Genomic DNA, 16349 nt, shown 5'->3' with positions numbered 1-16349 from the left:
GCCCAGTGCCACAGGTCCTGTGCTTCCTTGGATAGGGCTGGGGATCGGGTGCCCTCTTGCTTCTGGATGTAGAACATCACGGTGGTGGTGGTGTCGGTGAAGACCCGTACCACTTTGCCCTTGAGGGACGGTAGGAAGGACCTGAGGGCCCAGAACACGGCCCGGAGCTCAGGACGTTTATGTGTAGAGACCCCTCCTCCGGGAGCCAAAGTCCTCTTGCATGGAGATCTCCAGTATGCGCGCCCCATCCCTCCAGGGAGGCGTCCGTCGTCACAGTTTCCTTATGCACTGTGGTCTGGAAGTCCATGCCCGCCGTGAGATGCACGCGGGTGCCCCACCGCCTGCCGGAAAGACTCGTTGAGGGCGATCTGGTCTTCGAAGCTTCCCCTCACTTGTACCCAACGGGCATAGAGGAACTCCTGCAGCGGCCGCATCCGCAACCTGCACAGTCGCACAAGGTAGATGCATGACGACATCATGCCGAGCAGGGTCTTGATAGACCTCACCCTGGCAGCCTCCGTGGTCAACAGCCGCTGTACCTTGCCTAGGATGGCCTTTATCCTCTCCCCCGACGGTGACCCCAGCCGTGCCATTGTGTTGAGTCTGGCTCCCAGGAATAGGGCGTCCTGTGATGGCACCAAGCAGGACTTCGCAAAGTTTATCGAGAACCCCAGTTCCGTGAGCAGGCGGACGGTCCTCGCTTTGTGTTTGATGGCAAATTCTCTTGATTTCGCTCGGATGAGCCAATCGTCCAAGTAGGGGTAGACGTGGATCCCCTGCATGTGCAGCCGTGCTGCAACCAGTGCCAGGCACTTGGTGAAGACCCTTGGTGCCGACTTCAAACCAAAGGGCAGTGCCTTGAACTGATGGTGCCATCCTTGGACCAAGAAGCGCAGAAACTTCTGATGTCCTTTGTGTATGGAGATGTGGAAGTAGGCATCCTCCAGGTCCAGCGACGACAGGAAGTCGCCTTCCTCCAGTTGTCCCAGCACGTGAGGGTGACCATCCGGAACTGCTGGGATTTTACGAATTTGAATGGGCCGCCAGCCGCTGGTCTTCTTTCAGACGAGGAAGTACCGCGAGCATACTCCGGAGACTCTTTGGGACGAGATCTATCATGCCATTTTTAGCATTGCTCGTACCTCGAGAAGCAGCTGTGGAATGTGGGTTTCCTTCATGAACACTGGTGGAAAATGGGGACACTTCTTTTGGAACTCAGAGTGTGCCCATGGGCCAGGGCCTCCAGCACCCAACGGTCGGTGGAGATGAACTTCCACGCACTGACAAAGTTCGCCAGCCGGCTTGCCACCGGGGTGCTCGGGTGGGGGCCTGACGTCCCGGCCGGTTCAGTCTTGCTTCGCCGAGGACTTGCCACTTTGGCGACGGTGTTCACCAGTCCTGTTTGCTGCCTCTGTAGGCTTCCTAAAAGGACGAGCGGGCCGCCAGGCGGTACGACGAGGAACTGCTGCTAAATCCTTTGGAGACACCTTGAGACTTTCCTCCGGATGTCCGAAAGGACAGCCGTCACTGGTGGAGAGAGCCCAAGGCCCGGGCCGTCTCGGTGTCCGCCTTGATTTCCTGCAATGACTCGTGCACTGCCTTTCCGAATAGGTTGTTCCCGTCGAAGGGCATGTCCAGTACCCTGGTCTGCACGTCCTGACAGAAGTCGGTGGCCCTGAACAAACCGTGCCAGCGAAGGCAAACGCTGTTGCCCATCTGGCGAAAACCGGTGTCGGCGATGTTCGTGGCCACTGTGATGGCGTGGTCCGATGCCACCTCGCCTTCCTGCAGGATTTCAAGGGCTTCCGCCCTCTTGTCATGTGGGAGGAAGTCCAGGAGGGGAGCGATCTTAAACCACAGCTCCCTGTCGTAGCGGGCCACTGTACGACGGTCCTTCATGGTCCGGACGGACATGTTCCTGCAGAACGCACCGTCTTCCTCCACGTGCTATTTGTCGATGTGAAGGCAGTAGACGCACCGGGAGTGCTCATCTTCCTTGAAGACGTTCTGTAGTCCGCACGCATCCTGGGCAGATACTAAACAGCTTGGATCCAATGGGCGTCGAGTCTCCTTTGCCCTGTGCCATGTCCACGCGGGGTAGGCCTCAAAGATCTTCTGGAATCCTCCAAGAAGTGAAATTCGACAAAAAAAAATAAATCACCCTTTAGGGGTGTAGAAATTTCCAAAACGGGTCCCCGTTAATCGGAAGATAAACGGTGGAGCTTGAGGCTTAATTAACCGAAAAATAAGAGTAAACTCTTTAGAAAAATGCAACACGCTGTAAAAGCTCGAGAGCTAAAGCACGAGGACTCCCAACACTTGAACGTGCAGTAAAAATCTGAAGATGACAGCCACAGGAGGGGCTTAGGTAGAGGGCAGTCATTGGCTGGGGGCAGTATGACGCAGAGACCAGCGATTGGTTATTAGTAGAAAGAGTTCAGAAACGAAACTGAAACTGATTTATTCTTTACCGAGGATTCCCAGCCTGACGACGGGGAATATTCATGAGCATGTGAATCCATGCAAGACCCTATTGCTGGAGAAACATGGCTAACATTTAGTTCAACCAAACAGTTTCTCAATTCAAACTTAAAGGTTCTTGAAAGTACTCCTTGTGACGAGGGTTGTACTCCCTTCCCCTGGATCAATTCAGGAATACTTGGAACACACTTCTGTTTTTAAGTTCTGTTCAAGGTAACACAAAAAAGTATCTTCCAAACCCTGTATCCCTCCTTTGGACATAGCAAATGTCTTTTCCACAAATGTTTGTTCACAATTCAAAGAAACTGTTTTCCACAATATCCTCCTTTGAAAGGCAAATGCCCTTTCACAAGACAAGATCAAAACCAAAAGGAATTGTTCTTTTCAAAATGTTTCACAATTAACGTTTCAACTTCTTCAAATGAACCACTTTTGTCAGAATAGCACAACAACTTTTCTTGACGCTCCTTCAAATAAATTACTGTCCAAAAAGATATGGTTAATAGTTTTTGCTTCAACAAATGTCTTTTCACCACACCTTTTCAACATAGATATACTTCATCTTCTTGTTTCCTGGTATACTCGCCTGTCTGGACTAACTATTATTGACCCTTTCCTGGTATACTCATCTTCCAGGAAGAAAACTCCAACTACATTCAGTTTTGATGGCAATATTGATTCCAAGATTCTCCACACCAATCTCTCATGGAAGGAGGACTGAACAATAACTGCATCTTATTAGAATCTCTTGAGTCATTGTAATGTGTTCTAGTTTTCCCCAAACTGATAACATCTTATAGAAGAGTAATTTTCTAAGTGTCTCTTAAATGTTTCTTGACCACCTTTAGACTGTTGGCAGTTTGGATTACACGTTTCCCCCAGTTGGTATACCAAAAAGTCAGAGTTGACCCTTGTCGCCTCTTTATGGTTTTACAATCTCTTGCTGTTGGCAATGTGAAATACAAACTTTCCCCAATCTATCTCTCTTGAAATGGGAGTTGGTTTACTGTATCTTTCTCACAGCCTCTTGGTTGTTGGTAATGCTGACTGAAAGCTTTCCCCACTTGTAATCCCTCATAAGGGAATTCACGTTCTTGCCACTTCTGCTTTACGTTCTTAACCGCTTTGTATTTGCAATTAGAACGTTTCTGCTTTCTTTTACTAAGTATTGGGTATTCAAAGTTATTGGATTTCAACTTTGCTTCATTAATTGTCCGATAGTCCAAACTTTGTAGATTCTGCTTTCTTTAATGGTTTGGTATTCAAAATCATTAGTCTTTAATGGCTTTCCTTTACGGAGTGCCCCGGGGTCAGCATCACCATTAAGCCAACTCACCGCTTGTATTCTGCAGCTCTGTCTCACAGTTGGGTGTTGCAGTGAATTTGGGTGTTGCAGCAGGTTTTCAGTCTCCCGTCCAACTTCTCTCTTGCGACCATGTACCTTTGGTGAGTTGCGAGTTGGGTCTCTGAGAGCTCTGACAGTTCTGTTGATCTTCAGCAGTCTTTCAAACACTGACACACCATACGCTGAACGGGGCGTAGGTCTCCTCTTCAGCTGGACTTCTTCTTGACATGCCACCTTCAGCTGTACGTACTCTGCAATCTGTTGGGCCTTCACCCTTCGTGAGAGGATTGCCTGGCGTTTTTATTCCTGTGGCTGCTCCAGCCCAACGGGCAGCTAAGGCTTCATCAGCTACGCCTCCTGCATGACATTCAACTTCGCTTTCCTGTATTTCTTGCTCTCTCTCCACCTGTGCCTCATCTTGGGAATTATCCTGCTCAGGTGCCTAGTCTATAACAACTAGACCGCACCTTCTGCATAACAGTACTTTGAATCTTCATTGACTCTGGCCCTTCTTCGTCCCAGTATCATATGCATTATGGGTAATAATGTCCATATTAGATAATGTGATATTAGTTTGTTCAGTTTTACATTTAGTTATTTCAGACTGTTTTAGGTATAGAGAATTATTAGAAACAGCAAAGGTTGTGAAACGGGTGTGTGCTTTAACATTGTAATGAGGACTTCCATTTAAAAGGTGGAATTAGGATAATTCAAAAGGTTTCATTTTTAGTTCTTGAACCCCTGAAGCATCAACATTATTCTGTCTAGATGATTTCCCCTTACATGTTCTTGGAGTATTTATATGGGAGGGACTTGCTCATTGATAACATGCCATTAAATATTTAGGAATGATTTGACTTTCATCCTCAGAAGATGGAGAATACTGCGTCCCTCCTAGCAGAGTCAACACTTCTCCTTGACAGCCGTCTCCTCTCATGTGATCCTCCCTCCGGACACTACACCCAGGAACCCGATCGGTAGAGCAGAGCTTCCACCCAGTGGTTCTGTCTGGTGATTGGTTCCACTGCACGCTGCTTTGCCGGGATGTGAGCGGCTGCGTCTCCAACCTCTCCGGGTTGCCGGGTCTCGTAGTAGCTTCCAGCAGTGCAGTCAGCTCTATAATAGCTTTGGATTCCTATAGTAGACTCCGAAGCTCTGTTGGAGTGCCGAGAGGCTCGGCGGAGCACTTCAGTTGATGTAGCTGCTTGTCGCCTGGGTGCTGGTCTTCAGCGGACATCACACTTCCTCAGTGGGACGTAGCGATCGGCCATGTTGGTGTTTCAGCCCAAGTGGCTGCTTACCATAATCTATTTAAAATTCTGTTCTCTCGCAAATTCAGGCCCGTAACTACCGGAGGGTCGTGTTCGTTGGTAAACTGTAGGCCAGTATTATTACTGCAAAGCTGTAAATCCGCAGAAGTAATCTTTTATTCTCGCAGTGCTGCAGAGCTCGGTAAATTCACCTCTCCATCTTGGTCCAGCCAGGCCACGCCCCAATCCAATTCCTTTTTATAAGTCAACACCAAAAATTATTAAAGGGGGTATTTTAAAGTTGTGCTAGCCCCGTCTGACCCAAATAAAGGATATTACATCTCTCCTGACCCAACACCCAGCTGCTAGTTAAAAACCTAGATAACCAATTAAGAAGCATCACTGAAGCTACACACAGTTGCGAAATAAGTCGGATTACACACCTTTTTCCTGATAAATCCAGAGTCTGGCGGGTCTTTTGTGATTCTCTCCTGTCTCTTTTTGGTCTCTGGAGCCATGTTGGTTCTGGGATATCCCGTTGTCTCTTGCTGCTCATCATTGGTCTTTCAGATCACTGAAGTGTAAAGGCGACAGATTTTTTCTCTCTCTGTAGCAGAGATTATTCTCTATAGTGGAGCTCATCATATTGTGTTGCTCTTCTACCATTGCCTCCCTCTATCCTGGGAACCGCTTGCAACTGTACCAGTCTCCTCACAGTTGTTAGGGAGAATTCTCTGTTTAGGCTGAATTTCCTAACCTAGTGAGTCCCCCAGCAGCTTTGCTGGATTTTTGGGGTTTATTTTTTTCTCCTGCCAAGAGTGAGGACTCTTCTACCCTCACTCTTGGACATGACTTGAGAGTGTTTCTGTGACTTACTATGTGCTTATGGGCTATGGGGTATTTTTTCCCATAGGCTTTCATTGGTTTTTGAATATGTGTTACACAGCACCTCAGTGCAGTAACACAGGGGTGTCATAGAGACCCCCAAACATAGACTCCACACCCTGGGACTGACTACTGTCTCCCTGGGTCTGTAAAGTCACCATTGACTTTACTAGTCTTAACTTAGGAACTTAACCAGTACAAACCATCATACTGTGGAAGTACTGGTAGGGGCAATTAGATTGCCCCTGGGTCCGTTGTCGAGGGGGTACTGTCCCGTCCCCCCTCGCCGAGTTTCTGGCTGGTGGCAGTGGATACCATGGAAATATTCCACCGGAATATTTCCCAATGGGATTTCCCATTGATTTTAATGCACCACTTTTTGGTGCAATGTTAAAGATACCGCCGGTTTATTTATTTAATATAAATTCACCGGTTGGGATTTTTTGCCAGAACTCGCTGCCAAAATGGCGTCTAGGTTCATTTCAGTAACCCTGAACCCGAGTCGAGCCTTTGTTCCACTTTTGGCGGGCTTCTGCACAGAAGCCCTCCAAAGTGGTGCCATTCTGTCTGGGTACCACAGGGGGTGTGGGAGGGGGATTAGGCACCCTGGACTGAGTTGCCTTGCCAACTCATGTCGCACTCTGGTGTGATTGGCCCAGGTGGTGAGCCACCCCGCTCACCACTTAGCATGTTTGAGTGACAGCTAGGCTGTATGAATGGGGGTTTGCTGCATAAAAGCAGGGTTTTTGGGACTGGTTCTTCAGAAGTCGCCACAGGACCTAAGAAGCCGAAGAGGGAGAAGCCGAGCCGACCTGCCAAGACGACACCACCGGTGGAGCCCTGCGGAACCGTCTCACCACTTTTTCCGACGACAGAGAAGATCTCCCGCCGGAGAGTCTTCTTCCCTTGACTGGTGGGGACAACCAGTTTCTGCCTCCTTTTCGCCGCCCTGAAGCATCTCGTGGCCGCCTTGCCTGTGCCAAGCACCCCGGCAACCGGGATACCACTTTTTACCTCAACCACGAAAGAGGGGTAACATCCTTTTAACCGGAAAAACTCCACGGCTGGTTTCTTCCCTGGTAGTGCAACGACCTCCAGCTTTCCTCCACAACGAGATCTTCTCCTCCTCGTGACGACGCCGCGACTTGCACCCACTACCAGGAACAACTGCCATCGCTGGAGGATCCTTTCCATTTTAAAAGGTACCGTGTTCCGCCCGGCTTCCCTTGCCACCGATTGTACGGGGTAGATTTAACCCTCGGCTCACGACCCTGGGTAAGCCTGGGACACCCTAACTAAACTTTTCTTAACTGAGAAAACCCTTTTCTACTCACCTGTAAAGACTTGTGACATTGTGTGATCTTGGGCATCTTTTCGCCTGGCTTTCCCTAGAGTGGGCCTGGCAACCGAACTTCCTTGCTCCCCAATAGACTGCCTTGCTAAACTTATTGTGAATCTCTGAAAAAGTGTTTTACCTTGCTGTTTTCATTATTTCTGCCTTTTCCCTCCCTTTTTAACTAACTTGTTGGAGTGCCATCTAACGTTAAGTGCTCACCTCTGTTTGTAAATAAGTGGTGTTAACTTAGACTTGTCCAACAAATAACTAGGGATGTACATATAAGTAATAGTGACTGTGTTTTGACTTACTTACCTTTTCTGTGCTAGTGTAATTTATGAGTGTGTCTTTTAAATAAATAATTATATACTTTTACACCTAGCTCTGGTCAGTGTTTGCTTGTACTACTGTGCCTCTGTACCTATTATGTATGCTCTGTATACTGCCTAACTCTTCTTGAGGGAAGTCTGACTGCTCAGCCACAGCTACCAGGTAAATCTGGGTGGTGCAGACTGCTACCAAGTGGGTTTACTGCCAAACACCTGTAGCCTTAAATCTTTTGCAGTGGTCCCAGAGGGAACTGCACAGGTTTCTCTCTAACAACAGTCACATTGCAAAATGAGAGCAGAGCAAGAGTTGGGCCGCTGCGCACTAGCTAATCTTCAGCTGAGAACCCCTAAAATGGATTAAAGTTCTTTCCCCACTGCAATCTGAGTGCCAATTCCTAATCTTGGTCTGCCAACGTTACTGCTCTTCGCTGTGGAAATTATTAACCTTGAGGGTGCATAGTCTTCAACAAAGTTTAGCATCCCTGATGCCTGAATCTCAGGAATGAAAAGTGATGGAATAAGCATGGTGGCACCCTTTGCAGCTAAGAGGAATGTCACTTTTGGTGTGTGGCACATGGCCCTCAAGTGACACCATAGAACACATTTGCTACCCCTTAGCGCATGACTACTGAAAAGGTTTGTTGGATGTGGTGGCAGCATACTACAAATAAAACAAGTAGTAACTAAACCGGGAAGAAGTCCCTAGTATGGGTGGTTGCGCACTACTTTAATAGTTAGTGTGAAACTAGATTAGTCCGAGAGGTTAGCTGCAATAGTGAGGCAAAGAAGGGTGATTCTCCCGGTATCCCTTCCAAAAGAGTGTACATGTGTATTAGAAAATGTATCACAAGGTGCGCTCTCCCCCACGTGTATGTTGGAGGTGTTATTAGCATAGGTACATATACATCCAATTTCTATTTATAGAGACAGGTAACCAGAAGCTATATAAATAAGTATAGTCTCCGACAGATAGTTTTAGAGGTTTATTCACAAACACTACACGCCAATACGTGTTTCAGCCCTCTCTGGGCCGTCCTCAGGGCGTTTAGATAGGTGATAGTTAGGATTCACTGTTAAAGTGATCCCTTCATCAAATGTCTTAGTTAGCTGAATGTCTTTCTTTTTTCAAAGTTAACAACAGAATCAGGTTGGGTGTTGTCTAGTCTCGACTAGACAACACCCACATTTCTTGAGGAACACGACTGACGGACGTGCTGGAGACAGCATTCAGACACGCATTGAAGCGGTTAATGAGAAGCAGCTACAGAACTGAAAATCGCGACAGTGCGTTATTCTTTGCAATATGCATTTAACCTGATTCTGTTAGCTTTGAAAAAAGAAAAATACATTCAACTAACTAAGACATTTGATGAAGGGATCACTTTAACAGTGAATCCTAACTATCACCTATCTAAACGCCCTGAGGACGGCCCAGAGAGGGCTGAAACACGTGTTGGCGTGTAGTGTTTGTGAATAAACCTCAAACTATCTGACGGAGACTATACTTATTTTATATAGCTTGTGGTTACCTGTCTCTATAAACAGAAATTGGATGTATATGTACCTATGCTAATAACACCTCCAACATACACGTGGGGGAGAGCGCAACTTGTGAGACATTTTCTAATACACGTGTACAAATAAAACAATCTGTGGAAGAAACTGTATTCGGGAAAGTGAACCGTCTCTATTTTGGAAACAGAAAAAAAGACAGTTTGCTACCATAATATGGCTTACATTTTAACTGAACACTAGGACATTTATTTAGGTAAGTTAGAATGTTTGGCGGTACTAGACACCCATGTGTGGTACTAAAATTCTATAAATACAAAAGCATTATCTGGCAAGCCGAAAGAGGCAGAGCTCCTTGACCTGCATCAGACAGCATGCTTGTTTCTAGTACTTTGCAAGACAACACCACACTATCGATCACGGGCAAGTGAGAGCGAGCATGAGAAGACGCTAGATTTAATTGAGGAAGGAAGTTCTTATTCAGTCATTCCAGACTGTAGTAGCAGTAGCTCAATGCAATACTTCACCAACTCTCCTCTCCCCCAGAAACTATGCACCATACCCCTTCAGACTCCTTTCTAATTGCAGGCCCCAACAACTTATGCATTCGGCTGTGCCGCTCATCCACTTTTCTTGTAAGAGAAAACTCTGCCGCTGGAATCATGGTCTATGAATTCAGCATGCAGAAATTAACTTGCAATAATTACAAATATTGGTTAATAGGCATTCCTTTATAAATATACTTTGCCGAACAGTAAATCTGTAACTCACAATGATGGGAGGAATCCCATCTTCCCTTCACTGCATGCAAGAGCATGCACATCCACAGAGCACAACATACATAGGGCACACGCTCAAACTGTAATGAAAAACATGGGCCTTCAAGTCACTCTGAAGGAGTGCACAGTTTGCAGCTGTTGACTTTAGGTACTTTGGGATTTTGACCCCGAGACCTGTTTACCTTGAAGATGTTCCTTGTGTAGTAATGTATTCAGCTGATTCATTATGGCAAATACCAGCACGGCCTCCATAGATGCTCGATAGCGCCCCGAATTATCAGGATCAGCCCCAAGGCCCAAACTCTTGATCCCTTGACCGGTCCCCAAACCTTCCAGGAGGGGCAGTTCCTGAGGAAGGAAGTTGGTCACCATGTTGTGAAGAGTTCGCTCCTTGGATCCTGGGTCCAACAACCAACACGCCACCTGTAATTTATATAGTACAAGCCAGGAGTCAAAACAAAGTATATATTGATAGACAAACACAAGTGATATTGCTAAAGGCATATGCAAAATTAAGATCTATTGATGGAAAGAGTTTTTAACAAAATGTAGCAAAAGAAAATATAAATAACGAATGGGCAAATTTCAAGTGTTGTCCGTGCCCCAACCGGTCAATAAGTTGTACTATGTAAATCATATGCAGCTCTTTAGAAGACTTATACAGTGAAAAGATATCAGATTCTCTCACAAGAGCTTATTGATTCAGATACACATATAGGAAGCAAAGATAATCAAGTTGGTAAATCCAATTTAATCAGTTCATATGTAGTCTCCCATTTAGAACATTCGTACTCAATTTTAAGCTGGTTCAGTGTATCAGAATCAATAATTTCTTGCGAGAATGCAATATATTTTTATTGTATAAATCTTATAATAAACTGTGCACGACTCCTTTTTTGGCAAAAGAAAACCCTGCACACAATTGTATGCAGAGAGATCTTTCTGTCCTCAGTTTATAATCTATGTCTTTGAGATTCTATACACAGGGATAATGGGGCTGATTGATTGCAACAATGACATGGCTTGAAGGGCAAAACTGTGCCCTTGGCTGGAGGGCGAGCAGTCACATGGCATAGAATGATCTTGACATGCTGACTCCATCTGCCTGGTGGGAAGTCAGGTGGGGCCATTTTGTAGGACAGGCTGTGCGAACAATTCTCCTCTGCTCAATCAGTCTGAGCAAATCTCTGAAACATAATTACAGCCACAGAGCCGGAACCTGTCAGGGCCTTTCAAATTTCCAGGCAGCTTGACGAAAGCAATGAGTGCTCCTCCCTGTGACTGCAATCAGACAAGGACAAGATGAACCGCGAGATGGCCCGATGGCTGATTAGGAAAGGCAGGGGAGATTAATAGGCATGCACACAGAGATAACGCCACCATTATCTCTCAGAGGACACATGGGCTGATTAAACACAAATGCCAGGACACTGCAAGGTAGCGGCTTCAAAGCCGCCTTCAGTTTCCAGGAAGGGTGTTTTCATAGATTTATCTTGCTGCAAGGCCTTTGTCGCTAATACAGATGTAAAAGTTAATATATGATGGTCATAGAGCATCTCAGTGTCAGTTGTAACACAAGAGCAAGCAGGCAGTTATCTGCCATTTTAAGCTTAAAGATGTTTCGAGGACCCTGGTTCAGTATAACGGAAGTGAGAGGTGGAAGAAAACGGTCCCAGATAAACGCACGTGGCCCGTCAAGAGATTTGCCGGGTTTAGCACCTAAAAGTATCGTCTCCTATGCAAACATTAACAGATGTCTTACAATATAGCGAGTTGTGCCTATTATAATGACTAGGTCACACATCCCCCCTGCCTTTTAGTTGCCTTTGAGCACTGGTTCATAGAAGGGGTTAAGAAAGAGGGGGTGGAGGGTAGGAAACAGGTAGCCATTTGACAATTCGGTTAAACAGGGATTAGTTCATATTCTGGATTGAAGTAATTCTAGCCTTTTCTGGTGCTTTCCAGAGTTTGTCTCAAGGTAGAGGCTCATAGGTTACATTTTTTATTTTATTTATTAATTTCTATTGCGCCAGTAACTTGCAAGTCTCGGGCGCAGAAACATGGACACAAATGGACAAACAACGAGACAGAAACCTATGTGGTTATTGAAGTGTCTGGGGGTGTCTCTATGTTGGTTTTAGTTGAAGAGAAGTCTTCACCATTTTACGAAAGCGTAGGTAGTTATTTTCTTTCCTTATGTTGGTAGGCAGATTTTTCCAGAGGCCTGCTGTAATGATCGGGAAAGATTTACCCATTCCTAGCTTGCGTTTGTGTGTGGCTACCGCAATCCTGTTTTAGTCCGTTGATCATAAGCTACGGCGTGGTGTGTATGTATGTATTTTAGATTTTAGGGAGCCTGGTGCCTTCCCATGAATACATCTATGGGCTAGCGTGAGAGCCTTGAACTGGGTTCTGCTTTCTACTTTAAGCCAGTGCAGCTCCTTCCTGGATTTACTGATGTGGTCGGTTTTAGCTTTGCATTTGATAATCCTAACCACATTGTTTTGGATGGTCTGATAAACATGTAGGCATTTTTTGTTTGCTCCTACCATTAGTGCGTCGCCGTAGTCCAGGCGGGATAGGATAGTTGGTCCTGGCCACAGTGGCACAGTTTCTCTCGGAAAGTTATGGTCTGATGGATTTAAGGAGTCTTAGGTAGTAGTTACATTTTATTTTATGTATTGAGTTTGTGCTTCGGCTCCTAAAGATGCTTCCATCATCATACCTAGTGTTTTCACTTTATCAAGTACCTTGATCTTTGTGTTTTCAATCTGGAAAAGTGCTGTAATCTGGAGAGAGAGAGTGAGTTTCTGGCCTGCTGGGACCCAAAGACCATCAACTCAGTTTTCTTGCCATTCAAGCACATCCAGTTTAGATCCATCCATTGTTCAATATCATCGTATATCCTGAGTAAGTTGTCATTATCTTTGTTGTGGTCCCTGCTGAGTTCCAACACTAGCTGCGTATCATCAGCGCAGTTTGTAAAAAATATTTACATGATCTAATACGTAGCATAGATATCTGATATATAGGTTGAAAAGTAGGGGTGACATGCTGGCTCCCTGTGAGACCCCGGAGATTAGCTCTCTTTCCATGGAGAATTTGTCTCCCCAGTAAACCCGAGATGTCCTGTTTTTTAGGAAAGGCATTATCCATGTTTTTGCTGCTGGTGAACAGTTGGCTTTTTTGCCCAATGCTACTTCACGCAGGTTATGGTCTAGCAGATCAAAAGCCGCATTGAGATCCAATAAGATAAGGAGACCTGCCATTCCCTTATCCTTGATGCTAAGCATCTTTGTCTGAAGGTCTATCATGGCCTTTTCCGTACAGTGTACCGGTCTGAACCCGGACTGTTGGGGATGGAGTGAGTCGGAGACTTCTGTGTGCGTCTGTAGTTGTGATGTGGCTAACCTATCCATGATTAAATGCCTTAATAGTAGAAGTCTGGCCCACGAAAAGATACCACCCAATGAAGAAATAGTCTGCTCTGGGCAGTTACATTTGATGGTCATTTGACACTAGTGCAGAACCGTTCAAGGTTTGTGTGTGTGCAGAGGACGGCAGACAGAGCAGCAACGATAGTACTGAAATTAAGTATTCCACCTGTTTCAACAAAGGATGCGGCCGAGGCAGAGTCTGGAAGCCTTTGGTGCTTGTACAATGTATAAGCACAGAGGAAGATGTTGACGTAGTTTAGTATTCCATGAGAGAGAAGCCATTGGCCAGCCAAAACATGTGGAGGGGCATCGGTGGACAAATCCCAAATAGCTGCAGAGGTGCTAGGCACAGATTTGAGCACTTTAAATTGCATGTCAAATGACTGCTTCAATGAATTTAAGCCTCAGGTTGGGGACCCTGCACTTAGGCTTTGAGGGGTGGGGGCTACATAGCAGGCCCAGTCTAACAGGGGCATTGGATCCAAGAAGAAAGACTCCTCTATGAAAGCATACATGTTCACCCTAGGCCTTATTATCATACAAGTGTTTATTGAGGATTTCACTTTGGCCACAGATTCATATTAATTGGTGTGCAGCACCCACCACATCACTGCAGTGTCAGTCATTGCCTTACAGTGACATCATGCTGCACTGGGAGCATCATTAAGGTAAGACAATTAATGAAGCAGTGAGCAGGGCTGGGGAGTGTTCAGCCACTTACTTTCCTTGGGTATGTGGCCTCAATACAGTTCTGAGTCTTCATAGCTGGCTGGGGTTCTCCTCAGTCTTGTTTTCCTTGATGCATTCTTCGGTTCTATCCTTGTGCCTCCCATGCGGATGATCTACGCGTTTGCTTGTTCCATTACTACTTCATCTTGGTTGCATTGATTCCATTGTAATTGGTTATTTATAACGTGCTTAATACCCAGAGGTTTCTCAGCGCAGACCCGTGGATCGGACCTGTGTTGCTCCGTGTCGTCTTGCTTCCAAGGCAAGCACTTTACCCCTGAGCTATCCTCCCGAGACAATTAACCTGTGATTATGCAGGCCAATGTTCCCACTTGATCTTTGAAAGGTACAACAGCGTTGGGGGTGTACTGTATCTGTCAAGTTTGCCTGAGAGTCATCGAAGTGTTCATGTCCACCAAATTAGATTGCCATGTCTTGTTGGTAATTATTGGCTGAGGATTTGTTAATTGCTAACCTGCAAGGCTTCCAACTCCTTTCATACTCCCAGAAGCTAAGAATGGGCCAGAAGATCCTAAATGTGCCAGGGTTTTCTGAATGGAAGAGCAACCATGTATCATGAGGTGCATTCTACCTGATCTGGATGATCAAATATGTTTCTCCTTGAATACCCTTACCTTGCTGATGCTGGAGTCCCAGATGTGTTCTGGGAGGTTGCTGTGCAAATATGGGAATGTGTTATGTGTTCGCAGATCTACCTCTGATGAAGGTTAAGGGTGTGAACCCCGTGGCGGCACCGATGTTAATCCTGAGAGTCATAATTGCTCTTTTGCACTACTGCATGGCAGCTGCTTCCCCTTAGCCTCGCCAGCTGAAGTGTCTCTTTTATAAATCGGTTCATCCTTTTGTTTCCTCTGGTAGGATGTAACAGCCTATTCTCATTGCCATAAAGGAGGACACAAACTGAACCCCATGACTGGGTATTAGGTACTGTAGGCAGCCTCCACATGGAAAACATGCAATCGTTTGTATGAGATTAGCAGTAGTGATGCCATGCAGGGAGCATGTTACCAGCCATTTGGAAGTGCAATCCATTAGAACTACTGCATAAAAGATGACCCAGCGGCATGTATTCTAATGTGCAACTAAAATCAATGCCTACATTTTCTTTCACAGTATGAGCCCATACTTGTAGAGGGGGGAATGGAGGGGGTTGGATGGGTGTCCTCTTCCTTGCTAGTGGAAAATAATCACAATTTCAATTCTTTTTTTACTAGACGGCTGCCAGTACTATATGATATGATATGATATGGCATTTGTAACGCACCTATACACAAGTGTGATGTGCCGTCTAGTCAGTGTGATGCACAGTTGGCCTTTGTGTGCCACAAAGCTGCATTAAGCACCATCACAAAGCCTAACGGGATAAGCATCAAACAGGCACCATTTAAGAACCTCCAGGTGCATGTTTTTACCAGATAGTCCTTATATGTTGTTCTGGTAGAATACAAAATGTATCCATAACCCCTTCCCTGGCTCCTAAAAGCTTACTTTCTGCCGATATTGGGGTGGGGATAAAGGGACTCGTAGTGACTACTGTACTCGTAGTCAATGGTCCCCTTTCCTACATACTTGTGGGACATTCTACAAGCTTTTTTGTAGCACCAAACAAAAATGTTTGTCTTATTTTCATGACGACGATCCAGCACATGCGTGGCTGCAGACTCAGTCTCCGGGCCTCGCTCCTTAGTCCTTTTCGACCAGCCTAGGTCAGCTGTCAACTGATAAGCTAAGTCATTTTATGGGGATGGAGGGCGTGCATATGGAGGAAAGGGGACTAGGAGCACAGTAGTCACTATGGTGAGTAACTTTTCCTTACTCCTACGTCCCTACCCCTTTCCTCCATACTTGTGGGAGATTCACTAGCACTTGTCTCGAAGTGGGTGGGTGTGAAGTTTTATTTCCAACTTTAGCTGAATAGATTCTTCAGTACTGCTTGACCAAATTGAGCATCTGCCCTTGACCTCATGTCAAGGCAGTAGTGTTTGCAGAAGGCCAAAGGAGAGGCCCAAGTCGCTGCTTTTACGATAGTGGCCCTGGGGACAGGTCTCTGAAATGCAACTGATGCTGTTTTGGCTCTGACCAAGTGGTAGAGGGCTTTGGGAGAAGCACCATTGGAAGAGGGTGTTTATTTAGAGTGCAACCTTTTGAATCGCTGCCACTATTCATCAGGCAATGGTAGCTGTGGAGGCAGAAGAACCTCCATTTGTGCCCTCAAATATAACAAACAGTTAAGATTTTCTGAACT

The 16349-nt window shown here is 45.9% G+C and overlaps 1 protein-coding gene across 1 annotated transcript in view; it reads right to left on the bottom strand.

Moving 5' to 3' along the window:
• Nucleotides 1-16349, bottom strand: part of POLQ (DNA polymerase theta) — a 1553125-nt gene that overhangs the window by 461913 nt on the left and 1074863 nt on the right. The window contains exon 20 of the mRNA XM_069635828.1: nucleotides 10100-10340. Coding sequence (XP_069491929.1) covers nucleotides 10100-10340 — 241 coding nt within the window. The remainder of the gene's footprint in view (nucleotides 1-10099; nucleotides 10341-16349) is intronic.

The sequence above is a fragment of the Ambystoma mexicanum genome, chromosome 7p, assembly GCF_040938575.1.
Source record: "Ambystoma mexicanum isolate Mex_15411 chromosome 7p, UKY_AmexF1_1, whole genome shotgun sequence".
NCBI lineage: Eukaryota > Metazoa > Chordata > Amphibia > Caudata > Ambystomatidae > Ambystoma > Ambystoma mexicanum.
The sequence above is the reverse complement of the archived record's forward strand: the minus strand, read 5'-3'. Positions and strand labels throughout refer to the sequence as shown.